We start from the raw sequence: 26,547 nt of genomic DNA, 5'->3' as shown, positions 1-26,547 counted from the left end.
AGAAGTGTAAATCAAAACTACAATGAGGTTATCTCCCATAAGAATTCTTAATATTAGCCTGAACCAAATCTAATGAACAGTGAAAGGTCTGTTAATCTCCATGCCCAAGATCACATGCTATACATTGTTGAATAACAAAATAAAATAGAAATTTTTATATATTCAGCAGTTTAAAAAAAAATTGACCTACTCATCCAACAATTACAATAAATCATTATTCTTGAAATGCTCTCCAGTACCCTTAAAAGTGAAGACATATATGACTCATAGTCTGTTTCCTCAAGGAGAAAACATTGATAAATAAAAAAAAAAAGTACCATTTAAGTCAAAACAGTTTGATTATTGTTACAAATATGACACTTCATAGATATAATTATCTTATTTCTATAATGAAAAAAATAATCACACCTGCCTTACACATTTCATACTTGTCAATGTCATTTACTTTATGTTGTGAAGAATAAATTCAATAAACATATGAAAGAATTTGGCAAAATGTGTGCTCTACAAATGAGTTATTAATTATGTTGATGTGCAGTAGAGGAAAAATCATAGGTCAATGTATACAAAAATGAGGGAATGCATTAAATATAAAGAAAAACATGTTGTGGAAGTACAAGGAGGATGAGATTAAATGAGATATAGAATTATCAAAGAATACCTAGAGTCACTAGCTGGGCAGAAAAAATTTCAGGAGGAGCAGCTTCAAGATGGCAGAAGAGTAAGACATGGAGATCACCTTCCTCCCCACAAATACATCAGAAATACATCTACATGTGGAACAACTCCTAGAGAACACCTATTGAATGCTGGCAGAAGACATCAGACCTCCCAAAAGGCAAGAAACTCCCCACATATCTGGGTAGGGCAAAACAAAAAAGAAAAAAAAGAGACAAAAAAATAGGGACGGGACTTGCACCAGTGGGAGGGAGCTGTGGAGGCACAGCCTTTAATGTGAAGGAGGAAAGGTTTCCACTCACTAGGAAGCCCCTTAGCAGGCGGAGACTGTGGGTGGCAGAGAGGGGATACTTCGGAGCCATGGAGGAGAGCGCAGCAACAGGGGTGCAGAGGGCAAAGCAGAGAGATTCCTGCACAGAGGATCGGTGCCGACCAGCACTCACCAGCCTGAGAGGCTTGTCTGCTCACCCGCTGGGACTGTTGGGAGCTGGGAGCTGTGGCTCGGGCTTCGGAGGTCGGATCCAAGGGAGAGGACTGGGGTTGGCTGCGTGAACACAGCCTGAAGGGAGCTAGTGTGCCACAGCTAACTGGGAGGGAGTCAGGGAAAAAGTGTGGAGCTGCCAAAGAGGCAAGAGACTTTTTCTTGCCTCCTTGTTTCCTGGTGCGTGGAGAGGGGATTAAAAGCACCGCTTAATGGAGCTCCAGAGACAGAGGCAAGCTGCGGCTATCAGCGCGGACCACAGAGACGGGCATGAGATGCTAAGGCTGCTGCTGCAGCCACCAAGAAGCCTGTATGCAAGCACAGGTCACTATCCACACCTCCCCTCCCAGGAGCCTGTGCAGCCCGCCAATGCCAGGGTACCGTGATCCAGGGACAACTTCACCGGGAGAACACATGGCAAGCCTCAGGCTGGTGCAAAATCACACCAGCCTCTGCCACTGCAGGCTCGCCCTGAATTCCGTACCCCTCCCTCCCCTCCGCCTGAGTGAGCCAGCGCCCCTGAATCAGCTGCTACTTTAACCCCATCCTGTCTGAGCGAAGAACAGATGCCCTCAGGCGACCTACACACAGAGGCAGGGCCAAATCCAAAGCTGAATCCCAGGAGCAGTGCGAACATAGACGAGAAAGGGAAATTTCTCCCAGCAGCTTCAGGAGCAGCAGATTAAATCTCCACAATCAAATTGATGTACCCTGCATCTGTGGAATACCTGAATAGACAATGAATCATCCCAAATTGAGGAGATGGACTTTGGGAGCAACGATATATTATTTTTTCCCTTTTTCTTTTCTGTGAGTTTGTATGTGTATGCTTCTGTGTGTGATTTACTCTGTATAGCTTTGCTTTTACCATTTGTCCTAGGGTTTATTGTTTTTTTGGTTTTTTTAGTAAAGATTTTAGCACTTGTTATAATTGGTGGATTTGTTTTTTGGTTTGGTTGCTCTCTTCTTTCTTTCTTTCTTTCTTTTTTTTTTATTACTTCTTTAAAATATTTTTTAATAATTATTTCTCATTTAAATAACTTTATTTTATTTTATTTTACTTTATTTTATTTTATCTTACTCTTTATTTCCTTCTTTTTTTTCTCCCTTTTATTCTGAGCCATGTGGATGACAGGCTCCTGGTGCTCCAGCCAAGCATCAGGGGTGTGCCTCTGAGGTGGGAGAGCCAAGTTCAGAACACTGATCCACAAGAGACCTTCCAGCTCCATGTAATATCTAATGGTGAAAATCTCCAAGAGATCTCCATCTCAACGCAAAGACCCAGCTCCACTCAATGACCAGCAAGCTACAGTGCTGGACACCCTATGCCAAACAACTAGCAAGATAAGAACACAACCCCATCCATTAGTATACAGGCTGCCTAAAATCATAATAAGGCCACAGACACCCCAAAACACACTACCAGACGTGGACCTGCCCACCAGAAAGACAAGATCCAGCCTCATCCACCAGAACACAGACACTAGTCCACTCCACCAGGAGGCATAAACAACCCACTAAACCAACCTTAGCCACTGGGGACAGACACCAGAAACAATGGGAACTACGAAGCTGTAGCCTGCAAAAAGGACACCCCAAACACAGTAAGTTAAGCAAAATGAGAAGACAGAGAAACACACAGCAGATGAAGGAGCAAGGCAAAAACCCACCAGACCTAACAAATGAAGAGGAAACAGACAGTCTACCTGAAAAAGAATTCAGAATAATGATAGTAAAGATGATCCAAAATCTTGGAAATAGAATGAAGAAAATACAAGAAACGTTTAACCAGGACCTAGAAGAACTAAAGAGCAAACAAACAGTGATGAAAAACACAATAAATAGAATAAAAAATTCTCTAGAAGAGATCAATAGCAGAATAACTGAGGCAGAAGAACGGATAAGTGACCCGGAAGATAAAATAGTGGAAATAACTACTGCAGAGAATAAAGAAAAAAGAATAAAAAGAACTGAGGACAGTCTCAGAGACCACTGGGACAACATTAAAGACACCAACATTCGAATTATAGGGGTCCCAGAAGAAGAAGAGAAAAAGAAAGGGACTGAGAAAATATTTGAAGAGATTATAGTTGAAAACTTCCCTAATATGGGAAAGGAAATAGTCAATCAAGTCCAGGAAGCACAGAGAGTCCCATACAGGATAAATCCAAGGAGAAACACGCCAAAACACTTATTAGTCAAATGATCAAAAATTAGATACAAAAAAAAAAAAATACTAAAAGCAGCAAGGGAAAAACAACAAACAACACACAACAGAATCCCCATAAGGTTAACAGCTGATCTTTCAGCAGAAACTCTGCAAGCCAGAAGGGAGTGGAAGGACATATTTAAAGTGATGAAGGAGAAAAACCTACAACCAAGATTACTCTACACAGCAAGGATCTCATTCAGAATGATGGAGAAATTAAAACCTTTACAGACAAGCAAAAGCTAAGAGAATTCAGCACAACCAAACCAGTTTTATAACAAATGCTAAAGGAACTTCTGTAGGCAGGAAACACAAGAGAAGGAAAAGACCTACAATAACCAACCCAAAACAATTAAGAAAATAGTAACAGGAACATACATATTGATAATTACATTAAATATAAATGGATTAAATGCTCCAACCAAAAGACATAGACTGCCTGAATGGATACAAAAATCTGTATATGTGCTGTCTACAAGAGACCCACTTCAGACCTAGGGACACATACAGACTGAAAGTGAGGGGATTGAAAAAGATATTCCATGCAAATGGAAATCAAAAGAAAGCTTCAGTAGCAATTCTCATATCAGACAAAATATACTTTAAAATAAAGACTATTACAAGAGACAAAGAAGGACACTACATAATGATCAAGGGATCAATCCAAGAAAAAGATATAACAATTGTAAGTATTTATGCACCCAACATAGGAGCACCTCAATACATAAGGCAAATATTAAGAGCCATTAAAGGGGAAATCGACAGTAACACAATCATAGTAGGGGACTTTAACATTCCACTTTCACCAGTGAACAGATTATCCAAAATGAAAATAAATAAGGAAACACAAGCTTTAAAGGGTACATTAAACAAGATGGACTTAATTGATATTTATAGGACATTCCATCCAAAAACAACAGAATACACATTCTTCTCAAGTGCTCATGGAACATCCTCCAGGAGAGATCATATCTTGGGTCACAAATCAAGCCTTGGTAAATTTAAGAAAATTGAAATCATATCAGGTATCTTTTCCGACCACAATGCTATGAGACTAGATATCAATTACAGGAAAAAAATCTGTAAAAAATACAAACACATGGAGGCTAAACAATACACTACTTAATAAGCAAGAGATCACTGAAGAAATCAAAGAGGAAATCAAAAAATACCTAGACACAAATGACAATGAAAACATGACAACCCACAACCTATGTGATGCAGCAAAAGCAGTTTTAAGAGGGAAGTTTATAGCAATACAATCCTACCTTAAGAAACAAGAAACATCTCAAATAAACAACCTAACCTTACACGTAAAGCAATTAGAGAAAGAGGAACAAAATAACCCCAAAGTTAGGAAGGAAAGAAATCATAAAGATCAGATCACAAATAAATCAAAAAGAAATGAAGGAAATGATAACAAACATCAATAAAGCTAAAAGCTGTTTCTTTGAAAGATAAACAAAATTGATAAACCATTAGCCAGACTCATCAAGGAAAAAAAGGGAGAATATTCAAATCAATAGAATTAGAAATGAAAAAGGAGAAGTAACAAATGACACTGCAGAAATACACCGGGTCATGACAGTTTACTACAAGTAACTCTATGACAATAAAATGGACAACCTGGAAGAAATGGACAAATTCTTAGAAATGCACAACCTTCCGAGACTGAACCAGGAAGAAACAGAAAATATGAAAAGACCAATCACAAGCACCGAAATTGAAACTGTGATTAAAAATCTTCCAACAAACAAAAGACCAGGACCAGATGGCTTCACAAGCGAATTCTATCAAACATTTAGAGAAGAGCTAACACCTATCCTTCTCAAACTCTTCCAAAATATAGCAGAGGGAGGAACACTCCCCAACTCATTCTACGAGGCCACCATCACCCTGATACCAAAACCAGACAAAGATGTCACAAACAAAGAAAACTACAGGCCAATATCACTGATGAACATAGATGCAAAAATCCTCAACAAAATACTAGCAAACAGAATCCAACAGCACATTAAAATGATCATACACCATGATCAAGTGGGGTTTATTCCAGGAATGCAAGGATTCTTCAGTATACACAAATCAATCAATGTGATACACCATATTAACTAACTGAAGGAGAAAAACCATATGATCATCTCAATCGATGCAGAGAAAGCTTTCGTCACAATTCAACACCTATTTATGATAAAAACCCTCCAGAAAGTAGGCATAGAGGGAACTTTCGTCAACATAATAAAGGACATATATGACAAACCCACAGCCAACATCATCCTCAATGGTGAAAAACTGAAACCATTTCCACTAAGATCAGGAACAAGACAAGGTTGCTCACTCTCACCATTATTATTCAACATAGTTTTGGAAGCTTTAGCCACAACCATCTAGTCTTTAGACACCACTGAGCTGTCTGAGGGAAGAGATGTGGGGATATATGTATATGTATAACTGATTCACTTTGTTATAAAGCAGAAACTAACACACCATTGTAAAGCAATTATACTCCAATAAAGATGTTAAAAATAATAATAAATAATAATAATAAAATTAAAATAAAATTATCTGTACATTCAACTGTGTCTGGCACATAGTAGGTGCTTCATAAATATTGGTTGAAAGGATAATTGAATATATACATGTTTGAACACAGAAGATGAAGATGGGAATTGTAAATACATTTTGTATTGTTGGGGTTTTTTTTTGGTTGTGCTGCACAGCTTGCGGGATCTTATTTCCCTGACCAGGGATCAAACCCCATGCCCTCGTCAGTGAAAGTGTGGAGTCCTAACCACTGGACCACTAGGGAATTCCTGTGAACACATTTTGATTTTATGGGCCTTCTGGTTCCTCCCTCACTCCCTTCCGATTGTGTCTGTTCTAATTTGTCATTTTTCAGCTATCTTTACTTTCTTCCCTTATAAATCTCACTCTTTTTGTTCCATCTTTCCTTTTATAGATTTGTAAATGTATTCCCTCTCTCTCTGTGTCTTTCTCTGTGTCTGTGTCTCTCTCTGTGTGTCCCTCTGTCTCTCTTTCTCTCTCCCTCCCCACATTCCCCCATTCTCTATTTTTCCACAAAAGATATTGGCATCTGTTCAATCTAAGTAAAGTTACCATCTCATCTTAATTGACTCATTTGTATTTTAAAATGTTCAAAGCCAACGAGTAGCCCAAGATTTGTAGAAAAACAAGTAAAAATTTAGAAACATTGTGTTTTCAAGATTTTAAGCATTAAAAGAACAGTTTTTTTTATATTTCCTTACCATAGATTTTATGACAAATTACTTTTCACTTTTTCTATTACAGTTAGTTTTTTCAAAATTAGCTTTGTAAAGTATGATTCCATTAATAAATTTCACCTTTTTCAAGTGTGTTCAACGAATTTTGGAAAAGTATGTAGTTGTAAAACAACAACAATCACAATATAGAACATTTCCACCATCCTTAAAAGTTTCCTTGTGTCCTTTTTAACTAAATCTCTTACCCATACCCCTAGACCCAGCGACTGGCAACTGATATGCTTTTTTTTTTTTTTTTTTTTTTCACTTTAACTTTGCCTTTTCTAGGAATTCATTTAAATGGAATCACACAATATGTACTCTTCTGTGTCCGGCTACTTTCACTGATCATAATGACTTTAAGATTCTTCTATGTAGTCATATATATCAGTCATATGGAATTGCTAAGTGTTATTCCATTGCATGGGTAGCGCACAATTCGTTTTTCTAGTCAACAGGTGATGGACATTCAGGCTATTTCTAGTTTGGGGCTTTTATTAATATGTCTTCTATGAATGTTTAAGATTAAGATAAGTTCTTTTTTTTTTTTTTTGTAAATGTAAACTTTAATTTCTCTTCAGGAGATGAGAGTTGTTATAGTGTTGTTACTGGACAGTATGATAAGTTCCTGCTTAAGTTTATGAAAAAGTTGCCAAATTTTCCAAAGTAGCTGAATCAGTCTACATTCCTATAAGGAATGTATGAGACTTTCAGTTGATTTATGACCTCACCAATGGTTAGTAATGTTAGAATTTTGATGCGGTCATTTTCAGTATCTCATTGGTTTTATCTTGCTTTGCCCTAATGTTGAGCATCTTTTCATTGACTTTCTTAAAATTTATAAAACTTCTTTGTAAAAAAAAAACAAAAAACAAAAAACAACTTCTTTGTGGGAGTGTCTAATCAAATGCTTTGCCCAATTTTTAAGTTAGGGTTTTTGTCTTACTATATATTAAGCTACAAGAATGCTTCTTATGCTCTGGTGCAATTATTTGTCAGATATGTTTTGCTAATATGTTGTTCCACTTGGTGGCTTGCCTTTTATTTTCTTAAAAGTGTCTTTCAGAGAGCAGTTTATTTTCTTGTAGTTTTGAAACCTAGAAGCCCCAGATCAAGGTCCAAGCCAATCATTTCCCCTGAGGACTCTTCCTGGCTTGTAGATAGGCACCTGTCTCTGTGCACTCACAGGGTAGAGAGAGCACAGCCACATTTAACCTTAAAAATCTGCACAAAGGCCCTATTCCAAATGCAATCACATTGGAGGTTGAAGCTGCAACATATGAATTTTGAGGGGACACAAACATTCAGTCCATAAGAAAGAGTGTGTAGAATTGATATTATTTCCCCCTTAAACATTTGGTAATTTTTGCCAGTGAACTAATCTGGATCTGTTTCTATTGAATAATATTTCTCCTGCTCCTGGTTTATATTCCTCCTGCATCTTTGAATGTCTAATATCTTTTAATTAGATGTCAGAAATTGTTGATTTTATGTTTTTTGCTGCTAACATTTGTTGTATTAAGTATGATTATATCTTGTTCAGGTCTGACTTTATTTCATTTAAAATCAGTTAAATAATTTTAAGCCTTCTCTTAAGTTTTTTAAAGTGCATCAGAGCAGCCTTTAAACTAGTACTGATTTATTCCAACTGCTAAGAAAATACCATTATGAGGATTCTACCTTGTGCTGTGTGTCCTACAAAGTCTACTCTGGCTGTTGGGAGCTTAAACTTCTTTTTTGAGCTCTAGGGATAATGTGGTTTATTGCTTACAGTAGTTTTTTCCCCATCTTCTACAAGAGGTATTTTCTTCTCATAGATGTGTGTGTCAGTACTCTGCCAAATACTTGATGGAATTTCTTTTTTTAGACATGTAGAGTTCTTTCTGTGTGCTAACTCCTTTCTAGTTCTCTTTTTTGTAAAAGGCCCCTTTGTCCTCTCTGAACTCCAATCTCTGTCTTCATAACTCAGTGAGATCACCTGGCACTCTTTGGATTCCCCCTCAAACAAAAATTGTGATAACTAAACTTCTAACTTTAGTACTTAAAATTTTTAAATAATTTTTTTTCTCACTGCATCATGATCACAGAGTAATATCTATTATTTGTGTTTTGTGAAAGTATTTACCTTCACTTGGTTAATACCAAGACATAGTTACTAGAATAATAAACACCCCTAGCTAAATAAGTCAGTCAGAGACTGCTCTTTTCTCTTTTGGCCTCTCCACCACAAACTTCACTTTCAGCATTTTTTAAACTAAAGTTAGCCTTCTCTAGTGTCTGCTATTGGGATTCGTATTCTTTGCTTTGCACCCTAGAAACTGCTTACAAGTTATAAGGTGGAGAAATTGTTTCTCTTCTTTCATGGACCACATCTTATGCTGCCTGCTGTCCAATGTCTGAAAACTGATGTTTTGCATATTTTTCCAGTGTTCCATTTTTTTAAGTTGGGGGTGTTCCAGTCCAATCTCTATTAATTCATCTTGGGAAAAGCAGAAGTTGTTATTTACCTTATTGTTGATATTCATTAAATTTCATATATGATATTTTAATTTAAAAATGTTTAGGAAAGGGAACTAAAGAAAAAGAGAAAGGGAGCATCATTTACCATATATATATATATATAACTATTAGCAGCTTTTATTTAATCAAAAAGAGCCACTATTCTTATCTGTGTGAGGAGTTTGGGGAAGTATGTAGTAGATTCAATATTTTTAAACAGGAACAATGTTTATTTTATCTTTGTTTCTTCCATCATATAACCGGTACTCAGTAAATAGTTAAAGAAAGAGTAAATAATTCATAGAACCTGAAAGCTGGCTTTAGCAATTTATTAAATTGATATCAGTCAGTTGATTCCCCCCACATCTTCATTTTCCAATATCGATACTGAAACTGCTTTTTCCTACCTAAAAAACTTGACAAACTGTTACCCAGTCCAAGCTTGTACTGTTCACTATACTAAAGGTCAATAAAATCGAGAAATGATTTGTTGGGGCAAAGAATAGTGACTTTATTCAGAAAACCAGCAGACCGAGAAGATGGTGGACTAGTGTCCCAAAGAACCATCCTGCTGGAGTTAGAATTCAGGCTTCTTTTATACTAAAACGGAAGTGGGTAAAGTCCTGATTCCCGGATGTGTTCATTTCTTCCTTCCTGCAGCCATTCACAGGTGGACATGGTCAGGATGTTTCTTGTGAGCTGAACAAAGGTATTTTAGCTTAACACTCATTACATAGGAGACAGGGTTCCCAGAGATGGGCCATTATGTATAATTTAAGCTTATAGGTAACATCCCTTTGGTGATTAACTTGTAGCAAAAGCAATAGGATATAACGGTTAAAAGAAATAGCTCTAATATAAAGTCAGATTTGTTCTTCCCTAGTGCAAAACCAGAGGGAAGTAAAAATGTCTTTAACTAGGGGTTGAATTGATCAACTCAAATGATCAATTCCTTTGAGTTCCTCTAGCTTTCTTTAGATCTATATATTGGAGAGCATGTATGGTCTGGTATAACCAGCCAGAAAGTGCACAATCTGAAAAACTTTAGATACATTCATATTTTGAATATACTCACATAATTTCAAATCCTCAATCCCTGTTTTCTAAAATGAAAAAGTGAAAACCTAATTGCATGGAGAGGGACTCAGGGAGCACTGATAAATAAGAAACAGACAAAATCAGATAATTTGCAAAGGAAGAGGCATTTGAGAAAACTAAAAAGAACTATTTCGCTGTAATAGGAATGAAGAATATATTAGAATAATTGTGGTACAAGTATGTTTGCAGATGCAGTGACAAGAAAAAAGAGGGGATTTCAGTTTGATACCTTATATTTTCTCTAAAGTATGATGCAATGTTATCAGGTAACATTGTGTTTGGAAGGAGTGACTGAGAGGGCTATGGGAGGAGAGAGTATTTCATTGTTGTTTTAAGTAGAAGTGAGCATATGTGCAGTACCTTCTGCAGAGAACAGAAGATTGATAATTGGTGATAATTGATAAAGAACAATACAACTAAACTAAACTAATCAAAATAGGCTTCATAAAGATAGGAATGTGGATATATAATATAAAATCCTTTAGTCTAAAAGACATAGGGGTTAGAGAAGGGTACACATGCGATAGAGCTTATAGGGAAATGTTAGGGAAGAAACTCAGGCTGTATTAGTATAAAATTGACTTCCAAGATAAGGGAAATGATTATCCTAAGTCACCTGGAGTATTACACCCATTCCCTGGTGACTCTTTTGAAGAATGCTATTAACAGAATGGAAAGTACCTTGAGAATAATCCAGAGAAAGATGACTAGGATTTATCAAAGGAGTCATCACCTAGGTTAAAGGTGTTTTTAGGAAAGCATACATCATTCATCATCAAATATTTGAATTGCTGCTGTGTAAGTGAAATATTAGACACAAGATATGCATCTCTGGAGATAATAAGTGGGACCAAAAGGAAGAAGCTATATAAAAGTGGAGCTTTATAACAGAGATATTTAACAGTGGTTAAACTAGAGGCTGAAATACTGCAAGTGAGATTCCTGCACTGACAGAACAGTTGGAAGTGATAGTCTTGAGTCCATTCCAACACTAATAGCTCATGGTTATGTTAATAATTTTCAACTAGATTTATTTCATTTTCTCATGATTTTTTGTGAAGGGTCCTGTTAAGGTTTTGCTAAACTATTGAGAACTTGTGATGACTGAACCTTCTATACTGAATTACCATTCACAATGTTACTTATGCTTCCTGGAAGAGACTGAAATCATTCTTATTTAAATATTCTGAAAAATCAAAATACTTCCCTGTTCATATTTAAGAGCTTTTTTTTTTTTTTTTTTTTTTTTTTTTTCTCAAATAGAACAGATTTTTTTTTTTAACACTATTTTTATTTATTTATTTTATTCATTTATGGCTGTATTGGGTCTTCATTTCTGTGCGAGGGCTTTCTCTAGTTGTGGCAAGTGGGGGCCACTCTTCATTGCAGTGCACGGGGCGTCTCATTATCGCGGCCTCTCTTGTTGTGGAGCACAGGCTCCAGACGTGCAGGCTCAGTTATTGTGGCTCACGGGCCCAGTTGCTCCGCAGCATGTGGGATCTTCCCAGACCAGGGCTCGAACCCGTGTCCCCTGCATTGGCAGGCAGATTCTCAACCACTGCGCCACCAGGGAAGCCCATATTTAAGAGCTTTTGAAATATGCATCTGATTAAGAATTACCCCAAGTTTAAGAATGCACTTCACAAAGCCTATCAAAATAATACCACGGAGAATCTTTCACTATGAGGTTTTAAAGTGTTATGTAAATGAAAGACAACAGTATCATCATTTTATAGTTATTGATATGTCCTCAGAAAAGATTTTTTTTGTATATGTGAAGTATTCTCATTATAGAGCTTTAGGATAAAATCCTCTTCTGCCAGTCACTTTCTGAATGGACATCTGGACATCCTTGTTCCTGAGGCTATACACCAGGGGATTCAACAATGGAGTCACAACTGTGTACGTCACTGTCACGAGCTTATCTCTTCTGGATGAGTACTTGGATGATGGTCTCAGGTAGACAAAGGAGGCACAACCATAGTGAACAATGACCACAGTAAGATGGGAAGCACAGGTGGAGAAGGCTTTTCGCTTGCCTTCAGCTGATGGGATCTTCAGGGTGGTATGAGCAATGAAACCATAAGAAATGAAAATGAAAGTCAGGGGGACCATGAGTGCTAGAACTCCACCAATGAAGATGACCACTTCGTTGATGTAGGTATCAGTACAGGCAAGCTGGATAACTGGTGAGATGTCACAGAAGTAGTGGTTAATCTTGTTAGGGCCACAGAAAGGTAGTTGAAAGACTAAGAGGGAGCCTATCAGTGAGAACAAAAAACCAATCACAGCACAAGTGGCTGCCAGTTCTCCACATACCTGCCAGCTCATAAGAATAGAGTACCGAAGTGGATGACAGATGGTGGCATAGCGATCATAACCCATGACACCAAATAGGATGCAATTAGTGACAGCAAAGCCAAGGAAGAAAAACATCTGAGTGTCACAGTTAACAAATGAGATTGTTCTCAGCAGAGACAACAGATTTATAAGCATCTTGGGCAGGATGACAAAGGTGTAGCCTGTCTCAGAGATGGAAAGGATCCCTAGGAAGAAGTACATAGGTATGTGAAGGCTGTGATCCAGGTTGATGACAGTGAAAATGGTGATGTTTCCACTCAGGATAATCAAATATAGACACAGAAAAACAGCAAAGAAGACGAGCTGGATTTCTCCAAAGTTGGAGAATCCCAGCAACAGGAACTCTTGTGACAGAGGAGAAATTAGTTTGGTTGACTTGTTCCCCAATATTGATCTACAGAGAACAAGAATGAAGAAACATTTTTTACCATGAAAGGTGGAGATAGTTAGTTCCACTATGGGTTGAAGAATACTAAATAGGAGAAGGGGTAAGGACTAATGCTAGTAGGAAATGCCCTATCAATCATGTCAATTTATGGAATTGTTTCCAAAAACTCAGATTACATGTTCCCACTGACGTTTCTGCATCTCTCATAGTGTTTAAGTCTAGGAAATTATTTTCACACTCCCTACTTCAAATATCAGTTAGGGAATGAAAGTGTCTGAAAACTTCCTGCATGCCAACTTAACTCTACCATTTATTATCTCTGTAATCCTCTGTGTCTCAGCTTTTTCATTTGTAACATAAAAGTACTAATAGCATCTCTTTACTAGTTTTCTTATGAAAATTAAAGTACTTAGCAGAGCACATGCATACTATAAACTTCTAGTAAATGTCAGTTTCTGCTACATAAGTTATTTAATTTTCAGGAATTAGTGCTAGTTTTTCTTAAGTTTCCTTTTGGAGATACTTTAAACATGTCTGCTTCAGGTTTTATTTTTTAATCTTATTGTTTTGTTTTCAAAAAACTACTGGACCAACATGCAAACCCAACTCCTATTTGTGTTTATTTATGGAGGCAATAATATTGTGTTGACTTTCGTTCATCCTTTCCCCTAATCAAACAATCTATTTGACTCACTCAATTGATGGGATTTGGGTGGGACCTTAGTGCATTTTAAGTAGCTCTAGAGAAACACAAAGTTCTTACAGTCACATTGATAATTGATCTTACTAACTGCCTACCATTCTGCCAAGAATATAGACCTGATTTAGAATTCTGCTGTAACTGTAGTTTCAGACTTCAGAAGGAAATAAATCGAACCAATCAGACCTTACTTCAGTATGAACCATTACAACTCTTCCACATTTTCCCTGGATTTCCAACAGAACTCACCATTGCATTGGACACACCTGGACTCAAGGAGTTTCAGCTCCTCCAATTACTCCTTACTAAAGGATGAGCAATTCTTTCTGCTTTAATTCAACTAAAATCAAGTTTGAATTTGTAAAGTAATAAAAAACATCAAAGCAACCAAATAGTTGGAAAACATAAGGCACGGAAATGGAATACAAAAAGAAAAAATTTTACCTAATGTATAATAGTTCAATTGAAGAAACCAGCTGACTGTTAATCCTACATTTTTGAGGTATATTTCTTAATCTAGACCATCTTTGAGTGTTTTCACTTCAGGATCCCTCACTTTCAAGAGAAGCGGAAGTATCAGTTTCATTTTTCTATCTGAATGGAGCATAGTGACCATTAGGCTAATGGGTAGATTTGACAAGTTCTCTGAGTAGACAAGTCATTATTTCTATCAAATTATTTATTCATTAATGTGTTAATTTATTGATAAGTTAAATTAATATTTCCATTTACTCCATATCTACTTTTTTTTTTTATTTTTTTAATTTATTTTTATTGGGGTATAGTTGTTTTACAATGTTGTGTTAGTTTCTGCTGTACAGTGAAGTGGAGTTCCCTGTGCTATACAGGAGGTTCTTATTAGTTATATATTTTATACATATTAGTGTATATATGTCAATCCCAATCTCCCAATTCATCCCACCTCCGATACATATCTATTTTAGTATAAGTAAAGTACCGTTAAGTAAAGTACCATTCTTAAATAATAGTAAATCACCTTGCCTTCTTCAACAAATGGAAAGACTATGTCTTCTCATCTTGCAACTCACCTCTGTGCTTTTGCTCATCTTTTCCCCTTCACCTGGAAAACCTTTATTCACTTTCTATCCATTCTTGATCACCTAAATAGAAGCTGCAACCTCTGACTACTCTGGTCTCCAATGATAAGAGTGATATCAATTTTCCCTTCTCTTAAATTATTTAGCTACTTTCTATTGTGTATGAAATGTATCATGAAAGTACCAGCCTCTACGTTTTCATACACCAGAGTGTAAATACCTTGGGAGCAGTTTTGTATTTCCCATAGCATATGAATACAAATTGCTACTTAAGAACTATTTGTTTAATTAATTGATGACTAAATATTTTATTTTTTTAAAGATGGCAGCTGTAAAAGGCATTATCTAAGCTCATGAAAAAGATGGTGGAATTTTAAGCCTTGTATGGAGAATCTGGGAACAGAGATTCAGCTAACAACCTACCAGATCATACTGCAAACTTATAATTATGTTACCTACATAATAACGTGTCACACAACCAAGAAGTTGTAGAACATTAACCAGACCCAAGTTCTCATGAATGTCCCTACCATTGCTTTTATTATTATTACTATTACTACTATTCTGGTGCTTCAAAATACCTTAATGCATCACTAGATGGCTAACAAAACAAACCACTAGGATATTCCCTGAGGAATGTAACTTATTTACCTCCTCAGTTCCCATCTGTGAGGCTTATGCAGTAGATTATTCGTCCACAGAATGTTACGATTGTGGGGTCTAAAAACAGCAGAAGATCTGTAAGGAAAGATAACTCAATTATGCATTCATTTCTTTTACTTCCTCATTGCTTATTAGACTTTTCTAATACACCATTTTCACCAGAGAATAGTTTCATGTGGCATTCGAGAATGGACATTAAATGAAGTAAATGTAGAAAATTCACTCTTGATAGGAAATAAGCAGTTTCTGTCCTTTCTTTTTCAATCACTCAGGAAAGCCTTTCGAAAGGAATCAGTCTTTCAGAGATGATTGATAGAGAGGGAGTCAGTTCCATGGGATTGGGGAGCATATTTCATAACCCTTGTTTGTAGCCATCCCTGTGCCTACTACAGTTCATTGGTGGTGCCCTGTTTATCACCCCAAAACCCTGTATTATCCTCCATCTTCTAAGTCTATCATATATATTTGTGCCTTGCTCTCCCTACATGCTCTTTTTTAACCATCATTAATAGATAGACTAAAGCTCACAGAATAATTAGAACATTTCTAAAATTATCATTGGTGACTGGCACTTCTCTATCACTAGACCCAAACACTAACTTTACTCAAATTTTCATATAAAATAACCCAACAGGGCAGATTTCTCTAAGTTCCCTAGCACAAAGCTATTAGAAGTCAGTGAAACCTAGAAATCTAATCAAATAGGAGTCAAAAATTAATATTATTACAATCATTTCTATTTTGAAATGACTTTATTCTATTTCTTTCTACTACTGACATCTCAGTACCCCCAAACTCTGTATTCCTTCCTCCTCTGCTGAGAAATCTGAGAAGTATCCCCTAAAGCATCATTGAAGAACTTTTCCTTTGTCTCTTATTAGTTGTAGCCCCAACATGCTGGTTTATATTTATACTTATCAAAACTCCAGGAAGCTATTATTGCAACATTATTTTTGGCACAGTTCCAATACTTTCAATGAGTAAAGAGGATGCGGAAAACAACATGGATCCTAAATCTCACAGGTCCAATAAGATAAAAAGGGAACAGGAGAACCTGACATTGGCAATTAATTGGCAATTAGTCCCAGGTTGCCTGGTAACTCATTAGAAACTGAAGGTTGTTGCAAATTAAGAAAAAGAGAAGTAAATATGGAAAACCCATATTATAAGAGGTAACACACGGCTGTATTTTCTAAGGTTGCTAGGTGAGGGAGAAGTCCTTTTCTTCCTTGGACTTCACCAGGGCAAATGAAGCCAGCTTTATCATTGCAAAAGAAGAAGCAAAGTTCTTCTTTTAGTATAGGTTCATCTGAACTCTACAAATTCAGTTTCTGCACCAAGGATAGGGGCATAAGAGCATAGTGTGAGGGATGAGGAAGGGCGATATCTTAGCTAGCAAAACTGAGACCTTGAAGAACAGTGACAAAGAACAGGTTTGAGGACTGAAGGAAAGTTGTGGACTGTTTAGGTGCAGGTCACAGAGATGATACTCCACTTCTTCCTGGCTTGATGGAGATGAAAAGACCTCCAATCAAGTGTCGGCCTCAAGGGTAGGGAATAGGATGAAAAAATATTGAGTAGCATCCTAGAAGGCTTGGTTAGTCCCCTAATTATCCTCATTCTTTCCTGCAGTTCTCTGTTGGACTGACCAAAAGCAGATGAGAGAGTTTGTGGGGTTGAAGGAAAAACAGTTAAGTGCCTGTTCCACATTTGTGTGCCACTGTTTTCATATCCTATATTTGAAATGAAGTTAAAGTCAAGCTATCTGTTGCTGGGCTCAGCCAACACAATTTCTAGACCTTTAAATTTTCTAGAAATCTTTATTCTTCCTCTTCTGTGAGATAATGAAGAAAAAATCACCCTCTCTACCCTCCCTCATGAGTCATGAGAGACTCACAGGGAGAGGTCAGAAAGGATTGCAGGCACTTAGTCAAGGTCTTCTCACATTTGACTCTGTTGCAGATCTCATCAGTGGCTACGGGCAAAGAATTACCTGTTGGCAGTCCCCAGCATTTGTTCTCAGAACAGCAGAAACTCCCAAGTGAGATGATTACTGACTCAGTTTTTTATTTCCAGTTATACCATTTTCAGAGGCTACCAACAGAGATATGACAGTAGCTACTGCTGCTTCCAGCAATTTTCAAATGTGCACAACAGTTCCTCTTAATAGTTGCTGAATTCCTGGATTTCTTGGACAGCTGGTCTGCTCAGTGCATCTTCCCAAATAAACACTTCCCCACGGGGTGCTGACCAAGTCTTCAGCTTTGGTGCTGCATAAGCCTTTAAAGAAATCTGTTCAAAGACCTCTAAGGTATCGGAGCAGAAATAAATCTGAAAAATACTGCAGTTAGTCACATTTCAGAATCACTTCTTGAAACAATTGTGGACTTAAGATAACCTCCATAACTGTATGAGCCAATTCCTGTGAATAGAATGTATATGAATACATTCTGTTCGTTGTGTTTCTCTGGAGAACCAAGACCAATACACAAAACATACTCTGCACATAAGTGATAGATAGAAATGGAAATGGAAAAGTGTAAAGAAGAAATCTTAAAAATTATAAAAAGAAAACTGTTTTATGTTAATCAGTAGCTTTGATTTTCTTGTGAATGAAGCACAATACAAACCAGCATAAGGAAAGGGAATCTATTAGCCTAAATCACTGGGAAGTTCAAGACAAATCTCATCAGATATGGCTCAATTCAGAGACTTGTGTTACAACATTATGCTGAGTCTTGACTCAGAAGTCAACCTCTGAAAAACACCCTCATCTATAATTTACTTTTTCTCTTTAACATATATCACAATTTTATGTGCATTTAAATTACATTTTTTTCATTTATATCTCTATTTTCCATCTCCATGGGAAAATTTTTCCTGTTTTGCTAAATTTTTTAGACTCACCTCTAGGATATTGCCTGATACATAATAAGTATTCAATAAATATTTGTTGAATAAATGAATAGTTTTTCTGTCTTTCACTTACTTAGCTTCACACTTTGTGTTAGATTTCTTTTGCAATAAGCTGGCTTTATCCAAATAACAGGGGAAAAAATGAAGATGAAATTCTTAAAACTCCACTCTTAGCCATACAATTCAAAAGGTTTTCAGTCTCACACAGCTAAATATTGAATTTAATCAATATTCTTTCTAGATAGAAGTTGGAACAATGTGTGATTGATTTCACAAGACTTTTCACCCAACATATGGCAAGGGATGGAGGAGGTAGGGTTTGTCCCTTGACTGATACACTTGAAATGGTTCCAGTATAATTTATGTCTATTGTACTGTAAAAAGTGAAAAAAAAAATCCAAGTTATATTAGACTCAGTAGATAAAAGGAATCCAATTCATCATTCCCATATCTGAACAAACATCAGAACATCAAATGATGAGTTGCAGGCAAATTGTGAATAATAGGCTATGACATCACCACAGGCTCAAGTTATCTGTTTTCTTAGCTCTTCTTTCTTCTCTATTTCAGTTTCATTCTTTTCTCCGTTTTCCTCATGGTAGTAAAATGGAAGGCAAAACTGAGGTCATCTTTCTTTTATCTTGCTTATATAGAGAAGCAAAATAATAAGAACCTGAGTGCTGAGAGTATACTGTAGGAGTTAGACTCAGTTTCTGCTCCCTACTTTTGTGAGTATTGTGAGAAGACAGTAAAAATATTACAGCAGCAGCAGCAACATTTCTTTGACATGTAGATTTCAGCTATGGTCAAGTTCTCTTAAATCAATAATTCCAGTGACAGACTTCTGATTCTTTCAAACTTTCCAATAATTTGTAGGCACACAATTTCTCAAATTAAATTTTCTTCTTAAGACACCTATATAATTTTATATTTCCTGCATTTATTTTCAACTGAATCAATGATTCAGTAGGAATTAAGAAAAATATTTAAATTGCATAAAATATTTTATTAAAATTTTGGGGTGTAACTTTCATAAAAGTAAAGGCAAGTAGGAATTTTGCTTCTGGTCTGAATGAGTTAAGTACTTGGTGTGTCAAACGTCTTGAAGATAACAACTAAAACTCTGGAAAAAACAAAAAAAGCAGCTGCTTGAACACACTGGAGATAGAATAAAAGCAGGCAGGGGCTTCCCTGGTGGTGCAGTGGTTAAGAATCCACCTGCCAATGCAGGGCACACAGGTTCGAGCCTTGGTCCGGGAAGATCCCACATGCCACGGAGCAACTAAGCCTGTGCGCCACAACTACGGAGCCTGCACTCTAGAGCTCGTGAGCCACAACTACTAAGCCTGCACACCACAACTACTGAAGCCCGCCCACCTAGAGCCCATGCTCCGTGACAAGAGAAGCCACTGCAGTGAGAAGCCCGTGCACTGCAATGAAGAGTAACCTCCACTTGCCTCAACTAAAGAAAGCCTGCACGCAGCAATGAAGACTCAACGCAGCCAAAAAAATGAATAAATAAAATAAAAAATTAAAAATAAATAAATAAATAAAAGCAGGCAGATCTAGAATGCATTCAACACTTGGAAGAAGGTAAGTATACAGGATGATTTCTGTTTGATAGAGTTTTAGTTTGAATGAAGACCACAGTCACCACTGTTTGTGAAAAGTTTAAAATTTAAAACAAAAACCAACAGACTTCCTGGCATGAAGAACCTGAAAATAGAGTCTGGGGTAACTAGGACTGCTGGAATGGGAGGAGAGAATCCTGGAAAGAGAGAGCCAGAGAGATAATTTCAAAATCTCTGTATATATTTTGCCCAAATTTCTGGTTGACTCCTGAAGCACACATGTGTGAGAAAGACTCAAAGCAGTCTGGAAGTACAAAAGAAATAAACAGAGATTTGAACTACTACCCAAGTGAAATTTTTTTAAATTTTGGTCCAACCAAGCTATTTACCTGCTAAAACTAAAAAGACCAATGATTGTCACCTTAATATAAGTCGCTACAACATAGTATTCACCAGATTGTAGTTTAAATCCAAAATTATTTCACATAAAAAGAGCCAGGAGTACATGTCCATTCTCAAGAAATAAAGCAGTCAGTGTAGACCTAATTATATATAATTCAATTTTGAAATTAGTAGACTAAGATTTTAAAACTACTTTGATAACTATGTCCAATGATGTAAAGGAAAATGTGCTTTCTTATAAGCATATGAGAAATTTTAGAAGAGAAATAGAAACCACAAAAAAAAAACAATAAAAAAGAAAAATGATAGAACTGAAATACATTATCTGGAAAAAAAACTTTATTGGATGAGATTAGCAGAAGAATGGAGATAACAGAGTAAAGAAACAGTGAATGTGAAGATAGATCAAAAGAAGGAATCCAATGTGAAGAAGATGGGAAAACAACAAAAAAATGCAAACAGAACCTCAAGCACCTGGAAAACTATGTTAAATGGTGTAACACACATGTAATTGGAGTTCTAGAAAGGAATGAGCTAGATAATAAGGCAGAAAAATTATTTGAAAAAAATAAGGGCCAAAAATTTCACAAATTTTCTTAAAGACATGAATTTATAGATTCAAGAATCCCAACAAATCTCAAACAGGATAAATATGAAGAAAATCATGCCTAAGCACATTATAGTCAAACTGCTTAAAAGAAAGGATAAAAAAAAATCTTGAAAGTACAAAAGGAAAAAAAAAAGATGAAGGACACGCATCATACAAGGAGTGAAATAGGAGTCAAATTAATGCTGGCTCTCACCAAAAAGCACGGGGGCAAGAGAACTGTAGAACACAATCCTAAACATGATGAAAGAAAAATAATTAATAAAAATACCAATTCAGGATTATAATTCCACTAAAAATATTCTTCAAGATTAAAAGCAAAATAAAGACAGTTTTATATAGTTAAAAAACAAAGATAATTTGTCATCAACAGATCCGTACTACCTGAAATACTAAAGGAAATTATTCAAGAAAAGAGAAATTATACTAGACAGAAATGAAAATTGTTAGGTGTCATAAAGTGAACATTCTTATTTTTCCTCTTAGTTAGGCTTTCTGAGTAAAGAAGCCTGAGATCTAGCTTAAAGGACAAGTTTTGAAACCTAAAATATAGCTAAATAATTAGTGAGAGATTTATCTTCCCATAATTATGTGTTTATATTTCAATGGGGGAGGTTAACAACAATTCAATTCCTATGTAGTCTCCAGCTTTCTAATTTCAGGACTTCTATTATATAGTGCAGACCCTCACATATGTAGGCTGACATCTGGTTCTCATCATATAACCTCAGAAGGATTAGGTCAGTGGAAACCTATTCAGTTATTGCTGTAAATAATAATAATCTATCCTTGCTCCAAAATCTCATCTTTACATTCAGGATACTATGAATAAGTATAGACATTAAAAACCTATCATCAAGAAGAAATGATGAGCAATAATATCATAAATATTTGAGTAAACATGAAAGATTTATTTTTTCTTAATTTCTTTAGAATATGTATGAATGAAGCAAAAATTATTACATTTTCTTATGGGTTTTTAATGTATAGAGATGTAATACACTTTAGAATAAAGAATAGGATAGGGTTAAATGGATCTATATAATTCCAAAGCTTTTACATTTCAGGTATAGTCATACAATATTAACTCTAAGTAGACTGTGAAAATTAAGAATGTAATTGCATTTCAGTTACAAATTTCTTTTGATTGCTCTAACTGGGATCCTGGAATATTTCTCTCTTGCCAGCTGACACTATACTAAGCTTTGTCAGTAGAAGGTGATAAAGGGACTCCAGAGTTAGAAGACAATTCTCTACCTCGTTCTTGTGTGCTTGCCTCTGCCTGAAGACAAGCAGCATGTGGGACACCCAGTGGCACTCCCTCTCAATTTCAGCAGTACCATCCCCACAGGCATTTCCCAGAGATTTCCATACTGAAGCACCTTTGAATGAATGGCTTCCTCCAGGACCCCAGAGGGTGGTTTCTGAGCAATTTTGAAGTATATCACCCTCTCATAGATGGCTTCCCCTAGGAACCAAGAGAGCAGAATCCAGAGGGAAATACAAGACTTATTTATAAAGTTCCGTTTAAATAGACTGTTTTTTGTATAAATGTAGACAAATAGATCAAAATATGATGTCCAGAAATAGATCCACATTGATATAGTCAATTTTCTATGAGGCTGCCAAGGCAATTCAATGGTGAAAGTGATAGGGACAGAGTAAAGAGACAAAGTAAGGACAAGAAAACTCCCCTGCCTGATATGGAGGAGGAGCTAATAATGGAAGACAGACATCTACTCAAGAATGAGGAAGAAGGTGGTATTTCCCTACCCACTTTTCCTTTGATTATAAAAATGTAGCCCACTAAGCTTGCGGGGCAACACTCCCTTGCCCACCCGCTTGTATCTCTCACAAGTGTCCTATACTAATAAACTCTTTCCTCTTTTCTCTGTCACTCTGTCTCTTAATGAATTCTTTCTGTGTGGAGACAGAAGAACCTATGATATACTAAGTCCCGAAATGTGTTCTGCAGTTTCAAAAGGATAATCTTTCCAACAATGGTGCATTTGGATAGGGGAAAAAAAACTTGCACTTTTCTCACACCCTATAAAAAAATCAACTGGAAATGTATTATATCCTGCCTGCAAGAACTGATATTATAAAACTTCTTGAAAATAGCATTAGATAAATTTTAGTGAGCTTAGGTTTTGCAAATATTTCTTAAATATGAGACAAAACACATGAACTATAAAAGTCAATGTCAATAAAATGTACTTTAGCAAAACTGAAAAATAAAACACTTTCGCTCTTCAAAAGACACTGATAAAAAGTAAAAGCAAATCACAGCATGGTAAAAATATTTGCATAATATATATGTAACAAAAAAATTATACCTAGAAAATACAACACCTTACAATTCAATAAAGAGACAAATGATCCAATCTAAAAACTGGAAAGACATTCCAATTAGGAAATGTATAAAAGATTCGAGAGGCACTTAACTAAAGAAAATACAGAGATGGCCAATTGACACACAAAAAGATAATCAGCATCTTTAGGCATTAAGGAAATTCAAATTCCAACCACAATTCCGTACCACTGTGCATCTACTTGAGGGATGGAATTAAGACTGTCAAGTTTTATTGAGTACGTCAAGTAATTGGTAACCGTCATACATTGCTGTTGAGAGTGTAAGATAGCAAAATTATTTTGCCTAATTGTTTGGCAATCTCTTGTAAAGTTAACATATGCTTACTTTATAAATCAACAATTCCACACTTAGATATTTGCTTAATAGAATGAAAAATATCTCCATACAGTTATGTAAATACATGTACACAAATATCTGTATAGCTCTATTCCTAAGACCTGTAAATTGAGAGAAAACTAAATGTCCATCATCATGTTCCTGGACAAAGTGTAGTGTATTTATAAAATGAAACAAAAAGAATGAACTACTACATCACACCCAACACGGATAAATTTCAAAAATACATCCAGTGAATGAAACCAAAAAGCAAAAAGTAGATACTATGTGATTCTATTCATAAGAAATTCTAGTACTGTCAAACAGAATTTTAGTGACAAAAAGTAATCATTGGTTTCCTGGGACTGGTGGTGATATAGGGGACTGATAGGGAGGGAGCATGAGGGAAATTTCAGGGTGATGGATATGTGTTGTATCTTGATCATGGTGGTGGTTACACAGGTATACAGACTCATCAAAACGCATCAAACTGTATACTTTAAATGGGTGTCTTATTGTATTTAATTATGCTTCAATGTATTTGGTTAAGAGATGAAACATAAACAAATTAAACTCACAGCATACATAAAAGCTAAAGCTATAAAACTTCTAGAAGTAAATATAAGGGAATGTTTCTTTAACCTTGGTTTAGGAAAGTGTTTCTTAGACAAGACACAAGAAATACCATAGATTAAAAAAGAGCTAAAGATAGAAAAAAAAAATAAGTAAATATATGTATATATATAAATATATATTAGTTCCCTATAAAATATATTGTAAAAATTCTTTTTTATTCATCTATAAAAAAAAAAGATTTCCTGCCTTTTTGTAACAACATGAATAGATCTTGAAGGCATTATGCTAAGTGAAATATGTCAGTCAGAAAGGCAAATACTATAGGATCTCACTTCTATGTGGAATCCAAAATAGTTGAACTCATAGACATACAGACTAGAAAGATGGTTGCCAGGGGTTGGGGTTGAGAGAAATGGGGAGATATTGATCAAAGCGTACAAGCTTCCCTTTATAAGATGAATAGGTTCTGGGTATCTAATATACAGTATGGTGACTATGTTAACAATACTGTATTATATAATTCAAAGCTGCTAAGAGAGCAGATCTTAAATGTTCTCACCAAAAAAAAAAAAAGATTATGTGATATAATGGTAATGGTATCTAACCTTATTTTGGTAATCATTTTGCATCATTTTGTAAACCTTAACCTTTCACAATGCTATTTGCCAATATATCTCAATAAAGCTAGATAAAAGAAATCAATACTGTGTTTTCCTGAGGTAGGGAACTAGTTGAGGTAGGTCAACTAGGAAATGGCATAAAATAATTTGCGGGTGACAAAAATCTTGTATTTGTTGATTGGTGTGGTAGTTAAATGGGTGAATGTATTTGTAAAATCTCACAAATAACTAACGCTTAAAATATCTGAATTTTATTTACATAAATTATCCCTTAATTTAAAAGTAAGATAAGGAAAAATGTAAACGCAAAAGGTAAATTAAGACCCCCAAGGCAACATCTCAAAAACAAATCAACAAAATATACTCAAGGAACTCAAAATATGGTATTAAGAATCATGAAAGAGAAAGCAGAGGAAAAGAGCAATTTTTCCAGCAGTCCTAATATCAGGAGAACAACAAGGACAAAAAACAACATCCAAAGGCAATACCTGAAACATCAATTGGCCAATCTGAGAACATCAGCCAAAACAAGAAAAGTGCACATGCTCCAATTAAGAGTTGCATACATTCTAATGACAACACAAGAGGAAGCCCTACAGTTACAAAACGATGAATACTGTGCTAAACCAGCCTCCCCTTCTAAGAGTACAAGAAAATCAGTTTCACAGAAACATGAACCCAGAAAAAGAGCATGCTCAGATCTCATTCAAAGTTATTATAGAAAAAAAAAAAAAAAAACGGCAGAACAACATCCCTATAGGAAATAACTGTGCCTCTGTAGTGAAAACTAAGATGCACTGTGCAGATTCTCCTGAAAACAAAGGACTTGTTGCCCCAACTGATGGCAGTGCTGTGGGTAGGCAGGCTTCAGCTGTCTGCCTCTCCAGGCTTTTTGGAAACAACATAGACACCTCACCCAAATTACTGTCCTTTCCTGTAGCAGCCCACACCCAAACACTGACTGATGCAGGTTTTTAAACTCTTGGCCATCGTGGCCCAACTCTGGACACCTCTACAGAGCTTGCTGTCAGGCCAGCTGAGGCTGACACTAGGAGTGCCTTCAGCTTAGCTTCTCTCCCTGCCCAATACATCCCCTTCATTCCACAGGTGTTAATCCCAGGCGTTTATTAATAAACATCCTACATGCCAAGGGTTCTCAGTGTGTGCTTCCTGGGGAACACAACCTGCAAAAGCCGGGAAGATATACTCATAAAATTAATGAAAACTAACCAAATATTTCAAAATAAGCTAAAAGAAATTTAGAAGTGATAGAATATGTGAAATAACAACAAAGATCATAATTCAAAATAATTCGGTTATGAGTGGTTGGAGAAAGAGAAGTTTAGGAAACAGAGGAACATCAGGAAGGAGCTAGAAATGAAAGTAAAACCATTTCAGGGAATGTAAGTTGGTGCAACCACTACAGAAAACAGTATGGAGGTGTCTCAGAAAACTAAAAATAGAACTACCATATGACCCAGGAATTCCACTCCTGGGTGTATGTCCGGAAAAAACAAAAACATTAATTCAAAAAGATACATGCACCCCAATATTCATCGCAGCATTATTCAGAATTGCCGAGTTATAGAAGCAACCTAACGTCCATCAACAGATGAATGGGGGAAAAAAGATGTGGTGTATATATATATATATACATATAATATATATATTATATGTATATATATATATATAATTTTGCCATTTACAATGACATGGATGGACATGGAGGGCATTATGCTAAGGGAAACGT

At 36.0% G+C, this 26,547-nt stretch overlaps 1 protein-coding gene across 1 annotated transcript; it reads right to left on the bottom strand.

The window, feature by feature from the left end:
- Window positions 1-11,982: 11,982 nt before the first annotated feature.
- Window positions 11,983-25,787, bottom strand: LOC118903898 (olfactory receptor 10R2-like). Its single transcript, XM_036869462.1, is given in 3 exon segments — window positions 11,983-12,054; window positions 12,056-13,001; window positions 25,723-25,787. Coding segments are annotated over 3 exon segments (1,083 nt in total).
- Between the last annotated feature and the right edge of the window lie 760 nt (window positions 25,788-26,547).

This window comes from Balaenoptera musculus, chromosome 1 (assembly GCF_009873245.2).
Source record: "Balaenoptera musculus isolate JJ_BM4_2016_0621 chromosome 1, mBalMus1.pri.v3, whole genome shotgun sequence".
Classification (NCBI taxonomy): Eukaryota; Metazoa; Chordata; class Mammalia; order Artiodactyla; family Balaenopteridae; genus Balaenoptera; species Balaenoptera musculus.
The sequence above is the reverse complement of the archived record's forward strand: the minus strand, read 5'-3'. Positions and strand labels throughout refer to the sequence as shown.